The sequence below is a fragment of the Sitophilus oryzae genome, unplaced genomic scaffold (assembly GCF_002938485.1).
Source record: "Sitophilus oryzae breed Bouriz unplaced genomic scaffold, Soryzae_2.0 scaffold_158_pilon_pilon, whole genome shotgun sequence".
In the NCBI taxonomy this organism is placed as follows: Eukaryota; Metazoa; Arthropoda; class Insecta; order Coleoptera; family Curculionidae; genus Sitophilus; species Sitophilus oryzae.
Genome location: NW_022146269.1, coordinates 14416 through 41653, shown reverse-complemented (window position 1 = coordinate 41653; position 27238 = coordinate 14416). Strand labels below are relative to the sequence as shown.

Here is a 27238-nt window from a genome sequence, read left to right as displayed (position 1 = left end):
AACTTTCTTCTTCTACTTCCGAATGCATTTTCTACTCTTTTCAAAAATATCATTTTCAAAAATATTTTTACAAAATAACTAACTAACTTTTTTGATGGCACCTTGGTGAACATACCAAAGCAACTTTGCCCCAATTTAACCATGTTCGTATCTATTTACGGTTACCGAGATAGCAATGCTCGTACCTCAAATTTGTAGCACCCTGTATTGTTAAATATTTAACTTGATAATAAAATGTTCTATTTATAACAATTGAGAACCCTAATCGAGAGAAGAAATAATGTTATTTTATAATGTTTATTATATTTACGTCGTACATAAGCGAAAGTTTCAAAATACCTAATTGTAAAAGTGGATTTACATGTCAAATGTGTGTCTAAACATTTAACTAATCAATAATACTTATAGCTAACGTCTATGATAATTAATAATCTAAATATTCTGTAGTTAGTTCAGTTTGGTTCTTTTCCACACGATCGGAATTACCAAACTGAACTAAAGCTATAAAGTATGTGGTTGTGTTGCCAATAACACCAAACAAAGTGCTTCTTTGGATTTCGAAAAAGTTTGCAGCTGTGAACTGGATCTTCCTGTGACTTAGTTTATCCGCGAATACGCTTAGTTCGTGATACTCGTCCGAAGACGATGGGTACTTTTCTTGAAGGTTTAGACATGTAATCAGTAGTTTCTCGGATGATCTTTTGGCTTTGTCACAGCATATCATCAAACAGAACTGCACAATCTGAAACAAAAGAGAATACATATATATTATGTTTGTTTAGTCTAAGCAAACATTTTTATGAAGAATACATTGTTCTCAAAATGTCAATGATAAAAAAGTTTTTCCTCTTGTAAAGTAAATCCGGGGACATACTGTACGTTGGAAAGGAAGTGTAAGGTAATTTCTACTTGTTTAGTTTTTCTAGGAATTTTGAAGACGACGTTATAAGAATTATTAATCCGGTCATTCAAAGAAATGGCTTTTTTTTCGTCCAGAAAATATTTTAATTGCGATGGTAATTGATGAATCCAAATCCCTATAAGGGAGTTAGGTTATCGTCGTCTACTAAAAATTCTTCAGCAAATACAGGATAATGACATAAGATTTTTTACTATTCCAAATATTAATTTTAATTATTTATAATTGAATTGGCAGTCTTGTAAAGTAACGGAAGCTCCACTATTAACTAATATTTCAAACAAGGATATATTAGCAATGATAGAAAACCCCGATACAATAGAAATTGTTATATATCCGTTTAATACACAAGCTGCTGAACGATGTGTTAAACTTGTTACCGAAGCTTCTATGGCGGTCTGTGGGAAGGACAACAGGGATGGGTTTATTCAATGACATCTAAATAAAGTAGACCCAGCATTTCATTCATAAAAAGGAAAAAATCAGAATCAGACATTCGTTTCTTGTTGTATGCAAGTGGGAAAAAGACGGGCTGATCGCAGACATGAACGATTCCCGAGAGAATGGCAACGCTGTTCAGAGATCTTGAAAATGTGAGCCAGTGGCGTAGTTACTTTGATTGTAATATATAATAATATTATATTCGCATAAATATGATTTTTGGATACGATATATTGTTGTGCTAGATGGCTCTTCAAATTTTGAAAATGACGACTTCTATTCTCCAATAACTCCAATATCTTGAAAATATCTAACTGAAATATTATAATATGCACATTTTCATAGTATTGTCTGTAAATTGCTCCAGTAGTAATATAATCCATCGAGCATTCAATGAATACGAGCCGAAGACGACTTTTATAAAACATTTATGTGAATAATTATTATGTGAAATATGTGAATTAATGGTTATTTTTGATGGAAGCAACAGTGGAAAATAAGAATATTTTAAAACTGTCGTGACTAATTACAATTTTATATTAGGTATAAAAATATTACTAAATATCAACGATACTAAAGATCTCTGTTAAACAAAAGAAAATTTCTAAAATATTTACTTATAGCGTGTACCAGCGACTTCGTTCGCGTCGAATTAATCATTTGTAATGGTGATGATAAAGCAAAGCAAGAATTTCCATTAACATACAAACTGGATAAAATTTTCTCACATTTATGTCAGCATGAGAAAAAAAAAACAATATGGCGATATTATTATATAACTTGGTAATATTGGAGGGGTAGTTTCATCTCGTTGAAATTTGAATTTTGAAAAATCCGTTTTCCAAAAATAAGCTTTTTGCGTCAAGCAGTTTAAGCAGAAACGTGGTTAAGAAATTACCCAACTTTTTTGAACACCCTGTATGATTTTTTAAAAAAATTCAAAATATGAAACAAGTAAATTATGCTTGTCAAAGCGTTTTCCCGAAAGACTAACCGTTTTTTAAATAACAAATATTGTAATATTTGAGGGGCGTTTTTACCCTCTTGGAATTTGAGATTCGAGAAACCCCCCCTTATCGAACCTCTACACCCGACAGTCAATCCGTTTACCAAAAATCAGCTTTAAACGTCAAGCAGTTTAAGCAGAATCGTGATTACTCAATGGTCATATTTTATGAAACACCCTGTATAAATTTATAAAAAATCTTAAAATATGTAAAATAACAAAATAAAATATACGTGTTTAAGAGTTTTCCCGAAAAACTCACCGGTTTTTAAATAAAAAATATTTTAATATTTGAGGGATAGTTTCACCCCCTTAGAATTCGAGTTTCGAAAATCCTTCTTATCGAACCACTACACCCTAAAGTCAATCTGTTTTCCAAAATCAGCTTTTTACGTCAAGCGCTTTAAGCAGGATCGTGATTAATCATTGACCAGATTTTTGAAAACGCCCTGTATACATTTTAAAAATCTTAAATATGTAAAAAAAAAACAAAATAAAATATACGTGTTTAAGCGTTTTTTCGGAAACTTGACCGTTTTTTAAATAAAAAATATTGTAATATATGAGGGGTGGTTTCACCCTCTTGGAACTGGAATTTCGAAAAATCCCTTCTTATCGAACCTCTATACCCTAGAATCAACCTCTATGCCAAAATTGAGCTTCTTACGTTGAGTGGTTTAAGCAGGATCGTGATTAATCAGTATGCCAGTCACTTAAAGATTTTATATATTAGTATAGATTTCTGGAACAGTTTCTTCGCGGATAATTGGGACTTACTGAATAAATAATTAACTTTTCATGAGAAAATGCTAAACAAAAAATATGTAATGCTTTATATAACGTATCAAACAAAGACTCATTCATTTTTTAAACTATATATTTTTTTTAGTCTTAATAAACAAAACAAAAAATACATTCCTCTATTACCACAAAAATTATACCATTGGCTGCCTAAATTTAGGAGTAAGATAGTAAAATGCGTACATTTTCCGCATCAGCTGGCGTTGCGACGTTGTCGATTGTTTTATGTAAAATTTCTTAAAATATAAAAATTATAATTATAGAAGATTTAAATAACGGCTAATGCTGATTGGGAGTAGTTCGTGATAATAGGCTACCTTTAATTAATATCGGTTTAAAGTATTCTACGACGTAATCTATATTTGGAATTATGGAATTCCTGGTTTACAATGTGGATTAGCTATCCCCGTACGTATACGTAGGTAAGATTTCCTTTTAAATGCGGCCGAAGTGGAAATTTGGCATACATGCAATTTTGTAGGCAAGGATGGATTTCGCCAAAATGTAAGTCGCCGGGTCTAATTTATTTAGAGCTCATTGGATTTATTAAATAAAGAATACACTCAAGACAACAAATGCCGCATTTCAATACAAAATGTGAATACTCACTAGACACTCCATAAAATTTACAATATTACTTAGGAGGTGGAAGGAGGTGATATATGATTGACGTGGTAATGGTGAAACTCGAAAAGCAGACACCTCCTCGTGGTGAGTTCTGAATTGATTGCTAAATTTGTGTAAAAAAATGTGATTCTGATTTTTTGCTAAAATTTTGAGAACCACTGGATCTTTTCTGGATTTTCTTTCTTTCTTGTAAATTTAATCTCATACCTATGTTGCCATATTATCAAGAAATTATGTTTTTTTAACTAAAACTAAAAAAAAAATCTAAAAGATTTTTCAAAACATTTCGAATTTTCCAAATTTTTTTTTCGCGAAAAAACCTCATAGGTTTGTTTCTGTGGTTGAACTATACTACCAGTTAAAATACTTGAACTTATTTCTGGGACACCCTGTATGGCAAATTTCAAACCTCCGGATGAACCTCTTACCTCTTAAAGAAAAACCCAAGGGTCGAGATTAGCTACCCAATTAAGAACTTTTAAGCACTAGCCCACGGCAAATTAAAAAAATCGACCGATTTTACTCTACCCTATTCCCCAGCCGTCTTTGAAGCCGTTTCTTTCGACTTTTGTACTACTTGCTGTTTATAATCAATTGAAAAACATATTCTTCCGACTGTAGGTACCTACTTTGCGCGTACTGTCTGTTGTATAGTGGCCTATATAGTAAATAGTGTATTGTATAGTGGTATATAGTACTTTGCGTATTGTCTGTTGTCTAGTGGCCGAGAAAAAAAAATGACAGACAAAAACATTTAAATTTATGAATTACGTAATTGCAAGGTTTAACTTACCACTGAATAACTACTATACACAGTGAGCGTTACATCATATGTGTACACTGTAGATTTGTTAAAAAATTCCTTGATCCAAATGGACAGTACAATAATTGAAAACATAAGAATAGTTACAAATAGTTGCTTTCCAAATAATTGATTAAATATATCTACGATGCTCACTAGATCCAAATGCAATTGCCTTGCCTGTTTAATTATTTTGTCAGTACATGGACTGTATGGACTTCCCAAAACTATGTTGATTATGCAATTCGATTTTTCTTTGAAATATATTACAACAAAATTAACCAAACATATTATAATTAATGCATGGTAAATAATTATCGTATACAGGCTAAGTATCAAATCCGACTCATTGTTATGAAGTAAAGCTTTTACTAAAGGAAAAGCGAGACTCAATAGATTAAAAGCTATGAAAATTACTGTTCTGTCAAAAATAAACAAAGTTTTTTTAGCAGTACTGAAGAACATCATGTATTTGTTACTCTCGAGAATGAAGCAGCGTTCAAAAAAATCTTCCCAAAGTGGGACCTTGTAATATGAATCGAAAACACCACAGAGGGCATTTAAGCAAAATAGGAGGAATATTGCTATATCAAACAATGTCTTCATTAATCCATCACGTCCAGAATAGTATATTAAAAAATATAGAAAAGTACTAAATACCGAGCTGTAGAGTAACAGGCCCCAAACGAAGAACAACTTTTGATGAACGACATGCTTATTTTTAAAACTATAACTTGGTACTATGACAAATAATCTGAGATAATTCAAAATCGGCGAAACAAAGCTGATTGATATTTTAGTTGATGAAACATAAACAGATCTTTTTAACGTATTCAACATTGTATAATTTGTTACTTTACTTTGTTACCAATTGCGATTAAGCTAGCTTGTGGACTGGAGTAAATCGCTATTGTCAATAAAGGTATACCATATAATTATTATTGTATTTAATATTTTGAAACTATTTAATTTGAAACTATCATGCAACATCATTTAACTTCAATATTGATTTAAATATTATTAAAAACTACCGAATGAATAATTCCATAAAAATGCATTTTTTGCTCTACTTGTGGAGTCATAAATGGTATGTCACTCTACAGCTACAATTTTCTGTGATTTCTCTAAGGCTTTTGACTGTGTAAATCATATCTTAATTAACGAATTGCAATACTATGGATTCAGGGGCGTGCCGTTCGAATGGCTGAAGTCACATCTTGGCAACAGAAGGCAGCTTGTGAGGATTGATACGTCTATGTCTTCTTCTAAGCCTACAGAATGTGGTGTCCCTCAGGGTTCAGTACTGGGCGCTATTTTGTTTCTGGTGTCTATCAACGACATTGCAAATCTAGATATTAGCGGTAAAATCTGCCTCTTTGCGGACGATACTAGTTTCAATTGGAGTGGCCCAGATGTTACGGCACTATATAATACTATATCCAGTGACTTAAGCCATTAAATCTTGGTGCGATTCTAATCCCCTATGCCTCAACCTATCAAAAACCAAAGTTTTGTCATATAAAAGTACTATACAACCTTTTGTACTTAATATCACCACTATAATGACGTCGTGGACTCTGTGAAATTCTTAGGACTTGTTGTAGACAACTCGTTAAAATGGAACTTGCACATCAAAGCTTTATCAAAGTAACTAAGCGCTGCCTGTTTTGCGCTAAGATCAGTTTCTAAGGAACTTAACTTATCAACCTCTAGAATAGCCTATTATGCCCTTTTTGAGTCACATTTTCGTTATGCCCTTCCATTCTGGGGTTCCATTCTGGGCTTCCATTCCTCTCACAACCAAATTTGATCGTATTTTCAAACTCTAAAAGAGAGCAATTCGATATTTATTGGGACTGAACAGTATATAGAACTCACTGCCAGAATTTCTTTACAAATTTCAAAATACTGACTCTTCCTTCATTATTTTAAATAGAAATAATGGGAAATATAATGTCTTATTCTGGGTATTTTTACGGATGCGAGACATGGACGATAAAAGTCGAAAATATAAATAAAATAGAAGCCTTTGAAATGTGGTGCTACCGTAGAATCCTTGAGATTTCTTGGACCGAACATTCAAGCAACGAGGAAGTTCTTGTACAGCTGGACAAAGATCTGGAACTGTTAACCACCATCAAGACCAGAAAGGTTAGCTACTTCGGACACATAATGCGTGGCACCAAATATTATATTCCTCGTTTGATTATTCAAGGGAAAGTTGAAGGTAGAAGATGGGTAGGTCGATAGAAATTGTCATGGCTTAGAAATATACGGAACTGGGCCGGTCTGGGGGTGGAGAGGCTGTTTCTTGCAGCAGAAGATAGAGAACTCTTCTTTCAACTTAACTAAACACAAATGTCGTTTACCGCATATAAGGCTCTCTCCAGTAAGTATGATTTCAGAGCTTTGCGAAATGCGGGAAAGAATGAAAGCGACTTGATATCCAAAGAATGATGATTGTACATTTTTTGGCATTGTACATTATTGAGCCTTTAACTAGTTCTGGCTCGGGGTTGGCAGATAAAGATCGTGCTGCGCATTCCTAAGTGGATAGTTGTGAGATCGCCTTTCGGGAATAGCAGGTATGTGCTTGCGGATTAAGCAAACGGATTCAACATAAATTGAAAAGGTCAAATATTCTCGTCTAGAATTTTTGTTTTATTTGGAATTACTCTTGGTTATTTGCAAAAATCTACCCTCAAATTACTAAAAATGTATAATACGGCCCAGAGAAAGCTGCAGTTAAAATACCAGCAAAAATATGATTTTGTCATTGTCAAATTCGATGTCACATTTTTTTTTGTTTACAAGAATTTCTGTGGTTTGAAAAATGTGGTTAATTTTTTTTTGAATTGGAATGATCATCTACAAAAGAATTAGTTGAATTAAGAATAGTATTCGCGGTGTATGACTTCTTTGCTGACCATTAATCGAACACTCGCAGACCTCGCTCATACCACATTATACATTACATCCACAATAATTCAAGGGATAATCGACATATTTGTAACACAAGGAACTTTATTAAACTATACTAAATAATAAAATGTTTACCTAATTGTCCATTCACAGTCAAACAATACCCCACATGATTATGAAATTCACGCCTCACAATACAAAACTTTTAAGGGGAGAATCTTTAGCATTCCGCAGAGGTGTAGTTTTCAGCCCCTCTAAATTTCTGTATTTAATATGCCCGTCAAGACGGTTTTTGACTGAGCTCCACAGGAAGAAGTTGTTCGGCGGAAGATCGTGTGGCCATTATTATTTTCTTCCTGTTCAATTATTTTTGTCTTCACACTTCCATGTGCTTAATACCTTAATGCCTTTAGTTTCAAACCTCCCGTTTATTCTTTAAACTGTTAACTTATTCGGTATAGGCTTTCCGGAAACTGAGCTGCAAACATATAACATATCTAACACAGCGGGAATACTATTTCCAGCAAAATACCGTTGACTCATCGTAACTTTTTCAGAAGTTCATAATTATTTTATACAAAATTACTCTGTTTGGTACCTTCAAATATTTGTAAACAAAATGTGACATCGAATTTGACAATGACACAATCACATTTTTGCTGGTATTTTAATTGAAGCTTTCCCTGGACCGTATTATGAATTTTACTGGTTTGAAGGAGACAGTGTCCTGTTAAGAACCCCGTGACAATCCGAAGATTGTTCTTACTTAAACCCAGGAAGATCTGTGATTTTTCTTGATCGTAAGCACTCAGAAACTTCTTCGAGTGTCTTAGACCGTTGCAAGATTCCCATTCCAGGTTGCGGATGGAATCTTCCAAGTTCTTGAGTTCCGCCTTGAGTTGGTTACCACTTGGAAAGCAGAACGGTTCTGGTTCAGTTAGTGGAGTGTTCGCTCCTTTTCTAGCTAGATCATTTGCTTTTTCATTGCCTTCTATCCCTTGGTGAGCAGACACCCAGAGTAGGAGCACTTTGTTTTCTTGGCCTAATTTATTCAGCTTCTCTATGCATTCTTTGACCAATTTCGAATTGATTGATACTGAGTTGATCGCTTTTAACGCTGCATTATCAGATAAGATGGCTATTTCTTGTTTCCGGTAGTTCCTATCTAAGATAAGTTGTACGCATCTTTCGATAGCGTAGATTTCTGCCTTTGGATGCTAGGGTAAGTGCCCATTGGTTCGGAGTATTTAGTTCTCGGCCGAAATACTCCGATCCCTGTTCCCGTATTGGTTTTGGAAGCATCAGTATACCAAGTTATGGTATGGTCTTTTAACTGCTGGGCAGACGTTTCTCTCTTCCAATTCTTTTTATTGCTCAATACTACATTGAGATGTTTCTCAAAGTTGTACGTTCTTGGCATATCGTCCACTGGGAGTTGCAGTTGTTCCAACTCCTGATCTGACAATTCTCCCAGTACTGATTCCGTTAGTGACCATTCTAATCATTGTCGCATTGGTATATACCGTGTATACAATGACAATGTGTAGTGGTGTTAGATCTAGAATGACGTCCATTGCTGCTGTTGGACAGGTTCTCATGGCTCCTGTGATGCAAACGCATGCTTGTCTCTGGACTTTGCACAGGTTTAGCCTTGCCGTCCGTTGCTCTAGTTTTGTGTACCAGGCAACTTCTCCATAAGTAATCATGGGTCTTACTATCATATAGTATACATCCAGCGCAAAATGTTAGGGGAGCAGCCCCATCTATTTCCGGCCAGTTTTCTGCATATTATGAGAGCCTTTGTGGCTTTGCTGGTAGTGTTCTTAATATGCCTGTTCCACAGGAGTTTACTGTCCAGAGTTATTCCCAGATATTTAACTTCCTGTGATGGCAGTATTTCCTTTCCATCTAGTTGGATTCTTTTCAAGTTTTTCAGACTTCGCTTTCTGGTGAATGGCACTATCGCGGTTTTGTCTGAGTTGATACTCAGCCCGACAGTCCTGCACCATTTCTCAGTGATACGGAGTCCTCTTTGGATAATATCACACAGGGTGCCTTCATGTTTCCCCCGAGCGATCATGACTATGTCATCTGCAAACCCAATGCAGTGTATTCCCGCTAGAGTTAATTCGTCTAGTAGTTCATTCACTACCAAGGTCGACAGCAAAGGGGAGGTTACTCCACCTTGTGGAGTTCCTTGCGTTGTTTTAACAACTACAGTTTTGGTGCCCATCTGAGCCTCTGCTGTTCGTGTTGACAGCATTTCCCAAAACCCGCGAATAATAGTTCTGTTCACCCCTCTTGTTTCTAGAGATCGCCTGACCACCTTATGTGGTATATTGTCAAATGCCCCCGCAATATCCAAGAAGGCACAAATCGCTGTTTCTTTGCTATCCAGACTTGTCTGTATGAGTTCCGTTAATTGGTACAGAGCAGTTTCTGTGGATCTGCCCGTTCTATATGCATGCTGACTAATGTACTGGTTACTAAGGCGGCATTCAACCCTGTCAATGTATATTAAGCTTTTGCTTTATCAAAAAGTCCTAAAACCAATATGGACTTACGGTATCCAGCTCTGCGGTTGAACCAAGCAAAGCAACCGACAAATTATTCTCGGATTTCAAAACAAGGTACTACGAGGTATTGTTGACGCACCGTGGTATATTCGCATTGACTATCTACATAAGGATATGAACAGAAAATAATATGTTGTTAATGTAATTTTACTAGAAATTGCCCAAGGGTGATTGAAAAAAGATAATAATGATAGAGTTTGACTAGTATATTTAGTAGTTAAATTTTTAAGGAACATCTGTGCATAAACTTTAACTAAATATTTGATTGATGGTAATCCATCGCTTATTATTTTAAATTTTTAAATCGATTGATAATGTAAGTGTTATGAAATTGCCGTCGCAAATTTAGTATAAAAACTGATAGATTAAAAAGTAACTTAGTGTTTTATTAATAACTTTATACAAGTACATATTTTAATAGTAAATCGTTTACACTTACCATTGTATACAGGGTGTAACCAACAGAAAAACTATACGAAAATTCATCCGGTGATACCTTTGAATACATAATTAACCAAATTGTTAACATATTCACGGACAACAATAAAATTATTAGGAACAATTGATTCCCGAAAAGTTTATTAAACAGCTCGATACTTCGAACTAAATTTATATACAGTTGTCTGGCAGTGCAAATTAACTTTTTACCATTAGCTGTAAAAGAACTTCCAGCTAGTATATTATTGAGAGCCTCTAGTTTATCTTTAAAATACAATGTAATATAAATGACGAGAATACATGTAACTGATGTATGATATAAAAATGCAAAGTATCCGAGCAATACTAACGAAAAGTTTCCATTTCTGTAATATCTATAGCACTCCGCCAATATATCGAGTATAATTAGGCATATGAAAATTCCAAATGCAACGGTTCTATCGAAAATGACCAAAGTCTTTTTGGGAATATTTAGAAACATCATGTATTTGTTGTTATCGTTCATATGGCACAGCGCAAAAAAGTTTTCCCAAATGGAAGCTTTAAAATAGCACTCGGTAATATTCAAAATTAGTATCATATAAGCTACAATAATAGTTAGGGCAATTAATACATTAGCAGTAATTATTTTCGTAAAATAAAATACTTGATGAAATGCACTGAAACAAAAATAAATCATATAAATACAGACTGCCATGCCGCAAATCAAAAAATATATTTGATACTCGACTTTTCCCGATACAAAATTATAATTAGGCACTATAACCGAAAATCGCAAAAACTTGAAAATGGTCGTCAAAAATGTGATTTCGTTTTTACTGGATGCCACATATATTGTCTTCTTTAGGAACCGACACATGGTATACTATGACTCATTTCTGGGCACAACTAAAATAATTTAATGTGTTCGTTAATGAAACAATAATGCTTTTTATATAATTCCACTTATAAAATTGAGATATTACATATAGATAAGAAATTGTTATTCGGTTTGTTTGTCGATGTATAAATATAATTTTACTAACGAAATGTGGCCATGTTTATTTGATTTATTAAATATGTATACCTACACTGAACCAAAAGTCGACATAAATATAATGAAAAAGTTCATTAATATAATGAATTAAATCATTAATTTTGAGCCGATGAACGATTTCATTGGCACAATGAAAAGTAATTCATTAGCTCTATAAACTTTAAGTTCATTAAATCAATGAACAGCGTTTATTAATTTGAAGAACACATTCATTGGTACAATGAACAGATTTCATTAATATAATGTACCTAAATCCTTATATTAATGAACCGTTATCATTAATACAATGAAATAATTTCATAATCTATTTAGTTATACATTTAAAAGTCGACACTATTAGTAACTCTTGTTACACCGTATGATCGATGATGAAGATTGCTGTGATTGATATGAAATATCATTGATAGTCATTTCCCAGCCAACTACCTGAAATAATTCTACTATAAATAGATTTGAATCGGTCATTCGAGAAACCCCGTAAGTCCAAAAAATACAATTTTTGGTTTTCATTTGAGAAACACCGTAACTCTTGGACTTATGGGGTTTCTCAAAGGAATAGTTGACTAAACTCATATTTATTTGGATCATTAGTGCTATGACAGCAAGAAGGGTTTCTCTGTGGATCGAGGCGTCTACAATCTAAAATTCCAAAAATGCTTAAACGTCATTTTGGCTAAAATATGGACTTAGGGGGTTTCTCAAATGACCGATTCATTTCCATTTGAACAAGCCCTTAGCTACAAAGGTAACAAAATTACTAATAGTGCCGACTTACTTACGAGCACAGTAAATTTTTCTATTAGGGATTATTAATAAAAAAACAAGTGCAATAAACTAATAATAATTTATTAAACTCGATATAGCATATACAAATTATAAATTAAAAAAATCGAATCGACGAAGAGAATAGTAATGTTATTATTAATTTTAGGGTAAATTATAATAAGAAAATTAATTTACCAGTCGATATCCTGAGGGATTTCTATAAAAAGACCATTTCTTCATTATATTAGCTGTATCCTTAGACTTGATAACGTCTAGACGAATTTGCAACAGGCTTTCCAAGTCGCATCAAGTGGGTCCGATGTTAAATTGTCGAATTTGAGGGCTTGAAGGCAGGTCTCAACATCTTCTTCCGGTTCTAAAAGACGTATATCAAAATAGTTAGAATGCCAAATATTAAAAGAACATTCGAATTTACCATAATCAGTTCCATGCCTCGACTTGTTACTACGTTTTTCTTCTTTTTGTTTTTTATCTTCTGAAACATATTTGGAAACCGCTGTTTTAATGAATACCCACACCAGAGATCTCACACAACGGAATTTGATTTGACAACACAACAAATTAACTACAATAATACGATAGGACTTTTATTTAAAATATTTAAAATATTCAAGAGAACACTTACCGCCCTAATGAAACTAAAGCCTCACTGAATAACTGAACCACACAGACGTTAATAAAGTGCCAAAGTAACCGATCAACATGGCGGACATTTAAGCCCTAATATTTTATTCATGATATTAATAACCCCGTACATTAATATAATGTAGCGTGTTCGTTGTAATAATAACATTGTTCATTGTCACAATGTACAACTCATTAATCAATGATTTAGTACATTATAATATAATGAATATGTGTTTATTAAAGTTTCAGCACTAAAATTATATTAATAAAAATCTTACATTAATTTAATAACCAGATTTTCATTATATTGATGAAATTAGATTCATAGTATTAATAAATCGGACATCGATCTATGATTAACAAATCATTATATTAATGAAAAAAATCATTGTCCCAATGAAACAACAGTTAATAATCAATGTTCATTAATATTATGAACAATATTTTTTTCAGTGTACATACAACTAGAATATTTTTAATCCATTTCCGGCTCTATCCGAACTAAATGAAAACAGACAACTTCCCATAACACTGTTTTTTTTTCGATCGTAGGGTATTTTCTAATTCATGTTAGTTCAGACTTCAAAAGCTTGATTTTGAAAAGTTGGGAAATAAAACATTAATTCACTATAATGTTACGTTTTTCGTCGGTTCCGTGTGGATAGAAAGTCTAATTTATTTAAACACAATTTATTTTACACTAAGTAGCAAAACAATAACGATAAAACTACTTAAAGAACTATTTACAACTTATTGACTATTTATCTAACTATTTATCTAAAAGGAATTTATTTTGAATTTAGCGCGGCAACTGTACAGGGTGGATCAAATTTGACGCTTTTAAATGAAAACACCCTTTTCTATAGGAGATAGACAAAAAACTAATATCGGTGTCTGGAACTCAATTTTTGTCAAAAGCATGGTGGTAAAACCGCATATCGATATCTGTTACCGTTTCGGAGTTACGGGGTGTTTTTCAAAAATATGCATTTTTAACAAATCGTTGTAACTTTTTTGCTATGGAAAGTTTTGTATTTTTATGAAAACATTTCCAAAGCACCTTTTACGTAGAATTTAATGGTTTAAGTATAATTTTGTTTAAAATTAATAATTTAAGAATTATCAACAGAAAATTAGATTTTATATGAGACACCTATATATATCTTTAATTTATTGAAAATAATTTAAAATTACCTTTCCAAAAATATAACACACTTGTTACGATATTTTGCTGGATTCCTCTTCGAGATATAGAGTATACAAAAATTCGCCCGCTTTAAATAAGTAGGCTTTGAATGGCACCGGCTGTAATGCAAAAAATTCTAGCTGTGAGCATTTGCAGAATAGTCATCATTTCCATGACCATCTCGAGAGATACAGTCACCCTAGACAGTGTGGGATTCGAAATACCCATTAAAAACGATCCACCTCCGAGGAATCAGCGGCCGAAGAGTGGCAGCTCTTATTCCTGCTTATGTGTTGGGGAAGGGAGGGGCGAAGCCCTGGGTGCCTGAAGGCTAGTATTAGGATGCGAGATTTAGGAGCGACTGGACACTACGTCCAGAAGAGGTTTGTGATTGTCCGGAAGACAGTTTTGGGAGGGGGATTTGGTGCCAAAGAAAAAGCCGCTTTGGTGCCAAAGTGCCAAAGGAGATTAGATCATAGGGTGTAACATACTTGTAAGTATGTTTGAAACCATGGTTTTGACATGACTGGCTACTTGTTCAAGTAGTTGTTTATGGAGTTCTTGGTTTATTGAAGAGATGGGTAGGTATGACTCAGGGGTATTTCCTTGAGGCGAGTTGTTGAGATTGCTTTTGAGCACTGAAGCATAAAGTGTAGGATTTGGAGGGATAGAGGTCGGGACCTTTGAGGGTTCCGGCTGACTAAGGATGTTAGTATTGGGATTACGATTTCTCGGATTTTTTGGGCATGAATTTAATTTAGGCTGGCTGGATGCGGACCTCCGCAATTTGAACAAATTGCAGGTGCATCAGCCTCTTTGTCACAGGATTTGGTGTGATGGGATTTGGCGCACCTCACGCAACGCGGGGCCGCAAAGCAGTTCGAGGCGGCATGGCCGAATTGCTGGCAATTGTGGCACTGACGTACCCCATTACCGCGCCTCGGCGAACCTCACCCACCTCATCACCACCCGAACCCTCAGCGAACCCACATGCGTGATGTCGAAGATGTGTGTTTGGTGTTTGGGTACTCTGACCTTGACGACGGCCATAGGAATACCGTTTCGTGAGAGACGATGCATTTCTCTGACCTCGAAGCCTTGGGAAGTAAGGTCTTCAATTATTGCCGAGTTGTCGACAAAAACTTCTACACCTTTGATTAGACATTTAGATCCCTGTCTTCAGGGGAAGAATAAGTATGGAAGGGTATTTTCTTACTTTTGAAATAGTCGACGATGGCCCTATGGTCATCAGAGGAAGAGGGAGTGATTCTAATGCCGAGAGGCACAGTTTTTGCTTCTGAAAAGCAGATTTTCTGTTTCTTTGAAAGTTCTTGTGATGCTCATCTAGAGACGAGTATCACGAAGTACGACTTGGGGAGGCTTTGGTTTTAGATTGCGGTTCCTGCTGTGTTTGAGGAACAGCAGGGAGAGTTTTAGGTCGTGCCACCTGCTGCGTTTGAAGAACAGCAGGGGGGGTTTTGGGATGGGACGCCTGTTGCGTTTGAGGAGCAACGGCGGGAGGGATTTTCGATTTTAGGGACCTGACGTTCCGGGCAATCGGCCTTATTTTTATCGGGATTTGCACCTGATGATGATGTGATGGGTGAGGATGGTGGTCGAGCTGGGGAAGCCTCCCTTGAGGCTAACTTTATCTCTGGGGTCGCAAGAGACTCGTCAGAACTGGCCTGACGCGTCTTCTTAATGATAACGTTTCTACTGAAGCTTATTTCGTTAGGAGTGATTTTATGACGCTCAAGAATTGATCGAACTAGATTTTTCTTTTCTCTAAAGAAATGATAGGAGTAGATTAGGTCTTGGATTTCGTCAAGGGAGTAATCCCTTGACCGATCAAGCCTGATGAATGGATCAGGATGGGTTGCGATCGACAGGAAATAATATGGGTTCGGAATCAGAACATAAGGAATCTGAATCTAAAGGAGTTTTTTCTAATCTCGGGAGATTAGCCTTATTTTTCTTGGGAGCCATGATAAGCGATTGGGAAAAAGGAGAAACGACTCTTGGAGAGGGCCGTATTGAGCGGAGCTTGCTCTGAAGCGTCGAGCAAGCTTGTGATGCAAGGAAGCACTTACCGAGCGCGAGGCACTACCGAGCGCGAGGCACTACCGAGCGCGAAACACTATGAGAGCTGCGATGTTCACTGAACGATGCGCAGCATTCGAATCTACTGATCACTGACGATCACTGATGGTTTTTAAAAATGTTTGCGGACCAAACTTTTATTGACATCGGGCCAATGAATAATTTCCCCAATCAGCTTGATATACTGATGATGTTGCCCGTATTACTCATCAAGCAATACTACTGTGATATTAATCTATTAAGGCGGGTTAAACAAACATAATATGTACAATTTTATATATACTAATTCATTATAATAAAACTAAATAATCAAAATATGTAATTATATTCCTGCAGATTAAGTGAAAAATGTTGTTTTTAAATATCTGCTCTACATATTATATTGCTCTACATATCTTACTGCTCTATCTATTATATTAATCTTGTGGAGTAAATATCAACACAAAACGAGATGTAATTAACGAAATATCATCGTAACAACAAATATTCTAGAAATGTCTAGGTTTACTTATTTCACTGAGATTTATGAAAAAAAATCATTGCCTCGAGGACAGATACCGCCACGTTTTGATAACAGCTCGAAGCGAAACGAGAAATTGAACGAGACAACAGGAAACGCCAAAAAAATGTGCCTGAAACGTCGCATAAAAAGTTTCCATCTTTCAATTTATTTAAAAAAAATCTCATACCCAAGAAAAGGAAAAAAATATATGGATAATAAATATAAGGAATACTATAAATACCGGGTGCGTCTCAAAAGGGGCTCACCTCTATAACTTTTTTTTTTCAGATAAAAAACGAGACTTGGTATCTTAGTATATGATATAAATTAGGATTGATTGACGTATTCAATTGTTTTTGATTACATCCTGTTTTACCGGAATATTTTTTTACTTTATTCGATAAAAAATGAGACTCGATTGAGAGAATAGATTGACATCCTATGTCAACTTTTGACATTTTCGCATATGGTTAATTTGAAACTGTAACATGCAGTGCATCACGACAATTTTACTCGAAATACCAAGTGTGTATAGTACCAAATTATTCCTAAAATTGTATTTTCCAACTATGCTAAAGAGCTACGGGCCGGCCAGGACGAGACACGAAAAATATTAGACGATCACATCTATTTTTTCAGGGCTCCTTGATTAAAAATTAGTGCTTTTAACACATGCACTCTAGATTGAAATTTGAAATAAGATTTTTTTAAGCGAAAATGCCAAAAGTAACCATATGATATGTCATTCTTTTCAAAGTGTTAATTTTCTATCAAATAAAGTAAAAATATACCGAGGGTACCGTTAAAAAAGTTGTAGTCATTTCCAGTGAAACAGGAAATGCCCAAAAACAATCGAATACGTCAATCAATCCTAATTTATGTCATATTGTACTAACATACCAAATCTCATTTTTTTTCTAAAGAAATAAAAAAGTTAGTAGTACTTTTGAGACGTAAGTACTTTTGAGAAGCACCCAGTATATAGATATACTTATTAAAAGTAATATAAGAAACTTACCATTGTATATACTATGTATATAGTAGTTATACTATATGCAATATTATCAAGCAATTTTGTCAAATACATAGTTATCCAAAGAGTTAGCACTTGATTAGAAACTATTAAAATTAACAGAAGTAGTTGTTTTCCAAATAAAATATTAAATAAATCCACACAATTAATTATATTCATATATAATTCTCTAGCAGTTCTTATCATTTGTTTAGTATCTATCGTATAGAAACTTCCCATTAATATTTTATGGATATCTTCAATTTTATCTTTAAAATACAATGATATGTATATGATTAAATAACTTATAACTGTAGAATGGTAAAAGAATACGGTGTACGGAATAAGGAAATACCCTGCTTCTTCATTGTCGCGATACCACAACAAATCCAAAATATAATTTATGAAAACGATAGATGTTAAAACTATAAATATAAAAATTTTTTTTTTTTTTTTTTTTTTTTTCGTTATACTAAGATAAATCATATACTTATCACCCTCAAGATAATGGCAGATTCGAAAAAAGGATTTACATACTTTAAATTTTAAGAAATATCCATCAACTATGCTGAATAGTAGATTTATAAAACCGAAAATATATTTAACACTGATAATACGGATGCTAGAATTTCACCTGTATACAATTCAGAACCTACATAAATATTATATGCAAAAAACAAATATAAATTAAGCAGGCGTACATTAGTAAACCCCTAGAAATAAATATCACGATGTTCAACTTTTCTGGTTTTTAAAATTGTAATTTGGCACCATACCGAAAAATCTTAAACATTTAAAAATGTTAGCCAAGAAAGAGATTTCTTTTCTGTTAGATCGTACAAAGACACATTTTTTTAACACCGATAACATGTATATGAACTTTAGATTCATACTTTTTGGAACTAACTCATTGCGTGGAATTTAGTATAAGAATGACCACTAACTTAATGAAAAACGATAATGGATTAAATAGATTGTTTACTGTTATATAGTAAGTACTTTTGATATTAACTAATTAATAAGATGAATGAAGTGGTGATAGGTAATATATTGATTATGTTTATGTCTATCGACTAATTTTTTATAGGTGTTAGTAAATAAGTTATAGTAAAAAGGCCGAAGGAGGAAACATTACACGTTAAAGAAACAGAACTGACAATTTTTTTTGTACATTCAAGTAATATCCCATACAGCACATCTAATCACATTTACGATGTGTTTACATTATTAGATGTAGACACAGGGTGATACAATTCCCCGATGTAAATATGCAACGTTTACACATTGTAGTTCAACACGTATGCACAAGGTTAAACGTCCGCCTCACAATGTAGCCACAGTATAGCATTTATGTATACACAAAGTAAGGGATACACAGTGAGCCGTAGGATACACAGTGCTTGTGTATTACGTTTAAACTATGTTTACACATTGCAGTTGTGAATACCGCGTGTATACATATGTATTTTGCTTCATCTTTTGCTATAAAACTACTTCTTACTCTCTCGACAGATTTAGGAAATATTACAGAAGTTTTTGATGCCTAACTTTTCGTTCTTTTTTAAGAAATATTTATTCAATGATACCAATTATATCTTTTAGAACGAAAATTAAGAATGGAAAACTTTGTATTTTCTAAAAACAACTCTCAATCGTAAAGTTTCAAAGAGGATAAGTGGCCTTAAAATTGTTCCATTTGTTTTGTATTAAATGTACCATTTTTCTTCCATAAAATGGACTACGGGGTTAAAATAAAATTCTTATATTTCTTTATATCATGGAACGCAATAACAAAATAACTTTTATGTAATAATTATTACACAGGAAACCAGAAGTAAGAAAACAGTGTAAAAGAACAGAATTTGTATATCAAAATGTATTAAAAATATAAGTACCTAGTATAACAACATACTAAAATGGTAAACACTGAATATATCTTACGATTTGGTGGACCTCGTTTTGTCATTTTTTTCTCCTCTTTCCCTCCAAGCAGTTGGTTTATTAGCATACTCATTCATCGAGCACTTTGTTGGACTTTGTTGTATTTTATTTCCAAAGTGTTAACAATCTCACCCTTTAAATTTATATGAAAATGAATATTAAACATATCTGTATATCGATTCATCAATAACTTACCGAATATCAGTGTAGAAGTTCTTTTAATTGTTTAAATCTTTCTCTGAAATTCATTTAGATTTTCATTATTTCCAAATTAAAAAAATGATTGTAGAACCTCAGCTAACCTCTTTATTATTATACGAGAATATTTGGAGTTTTCATTCATTGGTATCAAAATTTGGTAAATTGTGTATCGAGTAAGGGAAGAGTCGCTGCTATAATATTAATACTCTTAGGAAGGTGTAACAAGGTAGTTAAAAACTTGTACTTACGCCAAAATCTCTTTAAACTACACACAAACAGAACATTTACATGGAGCTTTCGAATGATAAAATAATAATGGCTGCTAACACATGCCACTCCTAGAAAGGAGAAAGGAGAGGGACACATAAGACACACTTGGTCGGTGTATCTACGCTGAGGCTATCCGCGCATGCACACCTTCATTTCATGATAGAATGTAGACACAACAGTACACTATTACAAAGTGTCTATATAGATAATTTTTAATGCATACGGTATACAACTAGTAAACACTGTATCACAATTCTATCAATATAAACCTGCGTGTATCTCATGTATATGTTAGAACTAGATGAATACTTAGGTTCACATTAACATGTATTGTTTTTCTCAAATAAAAGACTCCTTGGCCTAGAAACGTAATTTCATTTGGATGTGCTATATGGGATTTTACATCCTTAAAATATACAGTTTAATTGAAGCTAAAATAATTTTGGAATTCCATTGTCTTTATTTATTTTTTGATTAACATAACATTTCGGTCAAGAAGATCACTGACCGCTATCGAGTACTCTAAACTAATCTAATTCCTAAAATTACTGAGCTTTTATACCACATCCAGGCAATTCCAGGTAACCTGTGAATAAGTTGGGTGCAGTCAACCGTGAGGTTGTCCACTCAGAATGGTTGCATTGGTTTAATAATTGTTTAATGAGTGGTTGCCATATTGTATATATTTCCGTACTAGGATTGTTAAAGATTATAACGCCACCTTGGGTGAAAAAGTTTATAATGGGAACTCAGGCAGGGTTGCCATATTTAGAAGAAGAAAAAGCGGGACGCACTGAATGACCGCCGGAGGTGAAAATGTTTGGGTGCCACGCCCAAAAATGTTTATTTTAATATCTTAAATAATAATTTATTGAGGGATTGTGGTATAAAAAATGTTTTAAAATGAGAAAATACACAAGCACTAAACGAAAATATAATAAAACATATTAACATTATTTATATTTTGGTAAAATAAGATAGTATAGGTAGTGGTGTTTTTTATCAACAAAGGGATAATATAAAGTTAACATGATTGCTAAGAAATTATAATAAATGCTGACGATAACCACTATTACCGATTATTCTCAGGTCCGTACTCAAGAAAACCCCCGATGTTGGCCATTTTTGTTACCAGACGTCTGTAAAATATATTTTAAAAAATTATTATTCAAAAAAAATAAAATAAGTTTTTTTTTTTTTTAAAAAAGTTTTTGGTGAATTTTCCAAGTAGCATATTTACGTAGAAAAAGAAAAACTACAAAATTTTGCACAAAACTTATGATTCTATAATTATTAATAGTTTTGAGTTACATTTTTTTTAATAAAATAAATATTTACACATTTGTACATATTTCTATATTGGAAACAAATGAAATTTTTGCAACTCTGTAAACGTAACTTTATTGAGCACAAAAATACGCAACTTTTTTCTAATTTAACAAAACCCTCGTATCTTTTGTTAGTTATTCTGTATATGAAAATAGTTTAATATACCTACTCTCTTTTCTTTTATTTTTTGCAAAATGGAACACGCAGCCGCCGCTGTATTTTCCCAGGAAAAGTTCTTGATTTTTTTTTAACATCTAATTTAACACCGTTGTCAAATTCTCGGGAATTTCCGTCATTGACGACATTGACCACATCATCTTCATCTTCAAAAACACCACAATTTACCCCTAGCCAGTCAATCTCATCAGAGGACACTGAGGAATCTGAATCATTTGTTGCAAAAAAAAAAAAAGATTAACCTATAATTATATAATTACGTATAATATTAAAATGTACGTAATATGCAGCAAATTAACTCAACATAACGCGTTTGATCTCGGGTAAAGCACTCACTGCACGGACCACGGACACGGAGCAAGGAGCAAGTACACCTTCTACCTTCTGTGAAGTACACCAAACACCAAAGTACAAGTACACCACAGAACAGAGGTACACTACAACAAGGTCTTTTAAAATTAAAAAAAAGGCCTTCACGACAAAACGTAAGCGACAAGCGACTAAATCCCGTGAAAGAAAAAGAAGAAGAATCAGTAAGGTGTGATGCATCGATATGTCATGTATTTAAACCGTCGATACTTGAAACGGTGAGGCGAACACGAGGCGATAACAGAGTTTACGCATGATGCCATTGTCTCCTACTATCGTGGCGAAGGAAGATTTTGGGAATTTGAAAGCAGAGAACTAGATGCGGGACAAATCGGGACAGTCTCGGGCCGCGGGACATATCAGGACACATCGATTAAAATCGGGACAGTCCTGATCTGGCTGTTTCGGACCAGGTTTTGTTACAAATAGGTTCCAGCTAGCTCAGTAAATCATTAAGTAAAATATACCGCGCTGGCAAAAAAACATTAGCAATAGGAGGTTTTCAATGCGATAAAAAAAGATGTTAAGGCTGCAAAATATACTGCAGTGCAACAGAGATGGATAAAGAGTCTTTTCCCTACCATCTTTTAGGGGAAGTGATACGACGAGCGAGCCTCTGCGAGAGGGGGCGAGTCTTTAAGACGTTTGTGTGGGGACTACTAGTAATAGAATAGAATAGAAAATAGAATCAGTATCAGTCAGATGTCGGTGTGGTGATTATTAATCGCATTTTCAGTTAATAATATGTTTTACTATCATGTTACTCCCTGTTGTATTTAATGCAACAGTGCTTTAAACTTAGTTGAATTTTTATCATCCTTAAGCCTAAAATTGAAATAAAAACAATTTTTTTTTTTTTAAAAAAAGTAAACTCAAACATTTTTAAAAATAAATAAAAAGGATTTCTTATAATAAATAAACTATAAACAAAATTAAAAATAACTATGAACAAAATTTATTTAAACAAATGTTCGAAAACATTTCCCTGTTGGGCTTCGCAGTACCCGAGCCGATTATAAAACTCCGTCCTAAAATTCGATAGTACTTCCGGTGTTATGGAGTTAGTACTATCAAATATTTTGGCCCTTAATTCAACTAAATTTGGTTTTTTTGGTCTCTCGTAGCGGATACCTATAAATTTGTTGCTTTAAGTGACCCCAGAAAAAAAAAGTCCAGAGGGGTCAAATCCGGTGATCTTGCCGGCCATGGTATGTTGCCTCTGCCACAAATAAGCCGTTCAGGAAAAGTCCTTGTCAGGAATTCTTGAACTGGTCTTGCATTGTGAGCAGGACAGCCATCCTGCTGAAGAGCAAATTTCATCAAAATTGACATTAAGGATCCGCACAGCTGGTATAATTTGATTCTGCAGCATCTGCAAGTATTTTGCAGCATTTAAATACCCATCGATCACAAAAGGCCCAACAATATGGTCACCCAAAATACCGGCCCACATATTAATATTTTGGGGATATTGGGTACGTAGTGGCACAGTCAGATGTTTATTTTCCCGTGACCAATATCTAACGGCTGAAGGATTGTGATGACCATGAAGAGAAAATGATGATTCGTTTGTAAATAAAATGTTTTTTAAAATTGTTCATTTCATCAATTTTCACCTCATGGTCTCACGAAACTCCATTCATTAAATACAGTCACGTGGGAGAAATTTCTTGAATAGTTTTAATTTTGTACGATTTGTAACCATGTTTTTCAAAACATACCGAACTGTGCGGTCCGGAACGTCAATTTCTTGTGAAATTTGGCTGCTGGAGCATGGCTCACTTGCTTCTACAAAGGCACATACATTTTGATCCCTCTCGACTCTTTCTTCAGGAATAGGACGGGGTTCTTGATCCTCGTGGTAGCATTTACCACACTGGTTAATGCAGCCAGATTGCTTAAAACGATTAAAAATATTAAAAATCGTTTGGCGCGATGGGACCTGTTAAAAAAAATATAAATTGCCCAATAACTGCCTCGGCACTTTCAGCTTTGCTGTACCATATCACAATATTTATTTTTTGCTCACGAGAATACATTTTTTAAAAAATAACTATTAAATACTTCTAAGGCAAAAGGCTATGTGAGAATGTGAAAATGAACATGGAATATGGAGAAGAGGAATGAGCTAGAGCCAGAGTGGGAGATCCAGTTAGTGGGGACAGTAAGACGAAGAACAGTGTTGCCATTCTATTAAATATAGAATATGTAAACTATCCCAAATCCTTAATCTTATTTTGCCACTTGGCCAAAATATTAAATAAAGTACAAAAAAGAATTTTAAAAATGTTTTTTAACTCCATCTACCCAGTAACATGCAAAATGTTGAAATCACTTCTGAAATAGCAATTGATAGTAGTGATGTAAAATTCTAAGTAATCGTTACAAAGTAATAGTTACTTTACGAGGACTCAGTAACAGCTTACTATTTTAGAATTTGGGGCTCGTTACTCGTTACTAAGCTAATTCGTTGCTTTTGCGCCGGCAGTAATTGTAATCCCTGGAAATGCACGAACCGAGAACTCGAAACTCAATACTGAAATATTCCTTACTTCGACGTAGGTCTGGTTGTTATCAATATGTTTAAAGTGTTGACTTGACGCCGGCCGGTGTTTTTGGATGGCAAATGTGTGATATTTTTATTACAATTATTATGGGGATGGGCTCATGCCGACCCGGAGGCAGTCTGTCCCTTTGCCGTTTGTTGTCGCTTTTTATTTATAGGATAGAATCGTTTATTTAGATTAATGTCTTAGATATTAAAAATAGTTTAAGATTAGTCACAAAAAATGTTAACATCTGAAAAAGCAGAGCAAATATTTTTTTTTTTAAATTAAAAAGATTAGATATTTCGCCACTTACACTAAAAATCTACAAAATAAAAATAGTAATTTTTAGAAAACACTGGGGGCTGCGTTAATCCAAAGAACTTTTTTGAAGAGAGATGAATCCGCCACAGAGGAATATACATTTTTTAATATTTTTACATTTTAACAAAATATATACATTTTTTAATTTTACTCTTTAATGTTTGCCTATTTATTAATGTACAAAAGAGAGAGAGAGAGAGAGAGAGAGTAAAAAATACTTTATATTTATTATATATTTTCTTTGTTTGATTTGTTTTCTTTTATTTTTAATTTTATTAATAGTACATATTTTATTTAACATCATTATAAAATATTATACATATTATTAAAAACATATTATTCAGTACTTGAATACCGAGTATTGAAATTATCCTATTAAGCCCTTACACTATAAGAAAGTAGAAACCCCTTACCTATAGGTTAAACCGAGCATGCAACGAAGATCGCGGCGCACAATAAGTAACGAAGTTCCACGTCAAGCCCAGGTCTTCCAACCTGTACACAGAACAACGATTATAAAGTAACGATACTAAGTACCAAAGTAACGAGTCCAAAGTAACAAGTCCTATTACCAAAAGTAACTAGTAGTTACGAGTACATACAAGTAACTAAAGACTAAAGTTTACATCACTAAAGGCGGGCAGCCACTGCGAGCGAAACTAAACTAAGCGAAGATAAGATTTGTAAAAATCAGCTTACATACTTTTTAATGCGTCAGCGGCTACTTGACCGAAACAAACGAAAATATATGAACGAAGATTCGAATGGTAGTTTAGTTTCGCTCGTTTTAGTTCGTGACAGGTTCCAACGAATTTTTCGCAGCGATTAGTTCTATGATAGCAGGGATACAATACGGAGTGGCAAATATGAGTGGAGTTCCCATTTAGTTACCGTTTAAGGCGAGCAGCCTGCGAGCGTAACTAAACTAAGCTAAGAATATGAAAACAAACATCTTCGCTTAGTTTAGATTCGCTCGCTCCGCAAAACAACCAGCAGGTGCAATTCTATGAAATGGCAACACTGTCCAACGCATGACCTTCCGACCAGTCGCAGTCGCCCCGGCATCGACGCGTTGGTCGGCGGCGGCGTGTCAAAAGAAAAAAACTTTCTAGGGTAGCCGAACAGGGTTGCCGGGTTGTTAGGTTATAATTCTATACGAGAACAAAATTCTCCGTAGATCTTAAACAAAAATCAAAATTTTTTTTTTTACAAAATAAAAATATAATATTTAAGTCCAAAATTAGCATTCCTATGTGTTGTAATAATAGAGCACTCAAATAAAACTAAATAAAATAAATATAACAAAATTAGAAATAGCTAGGGGTATTATCTAATATTAAAAAATATACCGGGGGCGTCTCAAAAGTGGCTCACCCCTATAACTTTTTAATTTTTTTCCAGTTAAAAAACGAGATTTGGTATATTAGTATATGACATAAAATTAAGTTGATTGACGTATTCAATTGTTTTTGGTCACTTCTATTTCACCGGAAATGACTACAACTTTTGATTTTAAAATGGCACCCTCAGTATTTTTACACTTTATTCGATATGGATTTTGAATAGAATGCCATATCATATGTCAACTTTTGACATTTTCGCATGGTTTATTTTATTTGAAATTATAACTTGAGGTTTGTAACGAAATTTTTTTTTTACTCAAAATACATTAATACGAATAAGTATGTGGTATCAAATTATTCGTAAAGAAATGCTTTTTTTTCAAATATGCTAATGAACCACCCTTGTTCCATTTGAAATAGTGAGATATGATTAAAAGACGATTTGAGCGTTTTCTAACTAGCCAGGACAAGACACTAAAACATTAGACGATCAAATCTATTTTTTCCAAGACTCCTTGGTTAAGAATTAGTGTTTTCAACATAGCCATGGTACTCTAGATTGAATTTTTAAAATACGATTTTTATTAAGCGAGATGTCGAAAGTTGACATATAGATATGTCATTTTAACAGAAAAAAAAAAAAAAAAACGAATAAAGTAAAAAAATTCCGGTGCCATTAAAAATTCAAATTTTGTAGTCATATCCGGTGAAACAGGAAGTGACCAAAAACAATTGAATACCTACGTCAATCAATCCTAATTTTTGTCATATATACTAACATACCAAATATTTTTTTATTTTGATTTATGTCATATACGTTATAGGGGTGAGCCGCTTTTCAGACGCACCGGTATATTAATTAAATAATATTTATATATATTTATATAAACTATTTATAAAACTATAAGAAGTAGGCAGTCACTTTTACTTTTGTACAAATTTTGATCAGTAATATAA

At 33.8% G+C, this 27238-nt stretch overlaps 1 protein-coding gene across 1 annotated transcript; it reads right to left on the bottom strand.

The window, feature by feature from the left end:
- Nucleotides 1-215: 215 nt before the first annotated feature.
- On the bottom strand, nt 216-17910 carry LOC115879877 (putative gustatory receptor 28a). Its single transcript, XM_030896898.1, has 2 exons — nt 17788-17910; nt 216-742 (listed from the first exon to the last, which is right to left on the bottom strand). The coding sequence occupies exons 1-2, from the start codon at nt 17854-17856 to the stop codon at nt 425-427; spliced, it is 387 nt and encodes a 128-aa protein (XP_030752758.1). The 5' UTR covers nt 17857-17910; the 3' UTR covers nt 216-424.
- Between the last annotated feature and the right edge of the window lie 9328 nt (nt 17911-27238).

Coding starts and splice junctions, on each gene's coding strand:
- LOC115879877 (XM_030896898.1), bottom strand. CDS start 17,856: ATGTATTTGACAAAATTGCTTGATAATATTGCATATAGTATAACTACT. Junction 743..17,787: donor TATACATAGTATATACAATG/GTAAGTTTCTTA, acceptor CTTTTGTTTCAG/ATTGTGCAGTTCTGTTTGAT.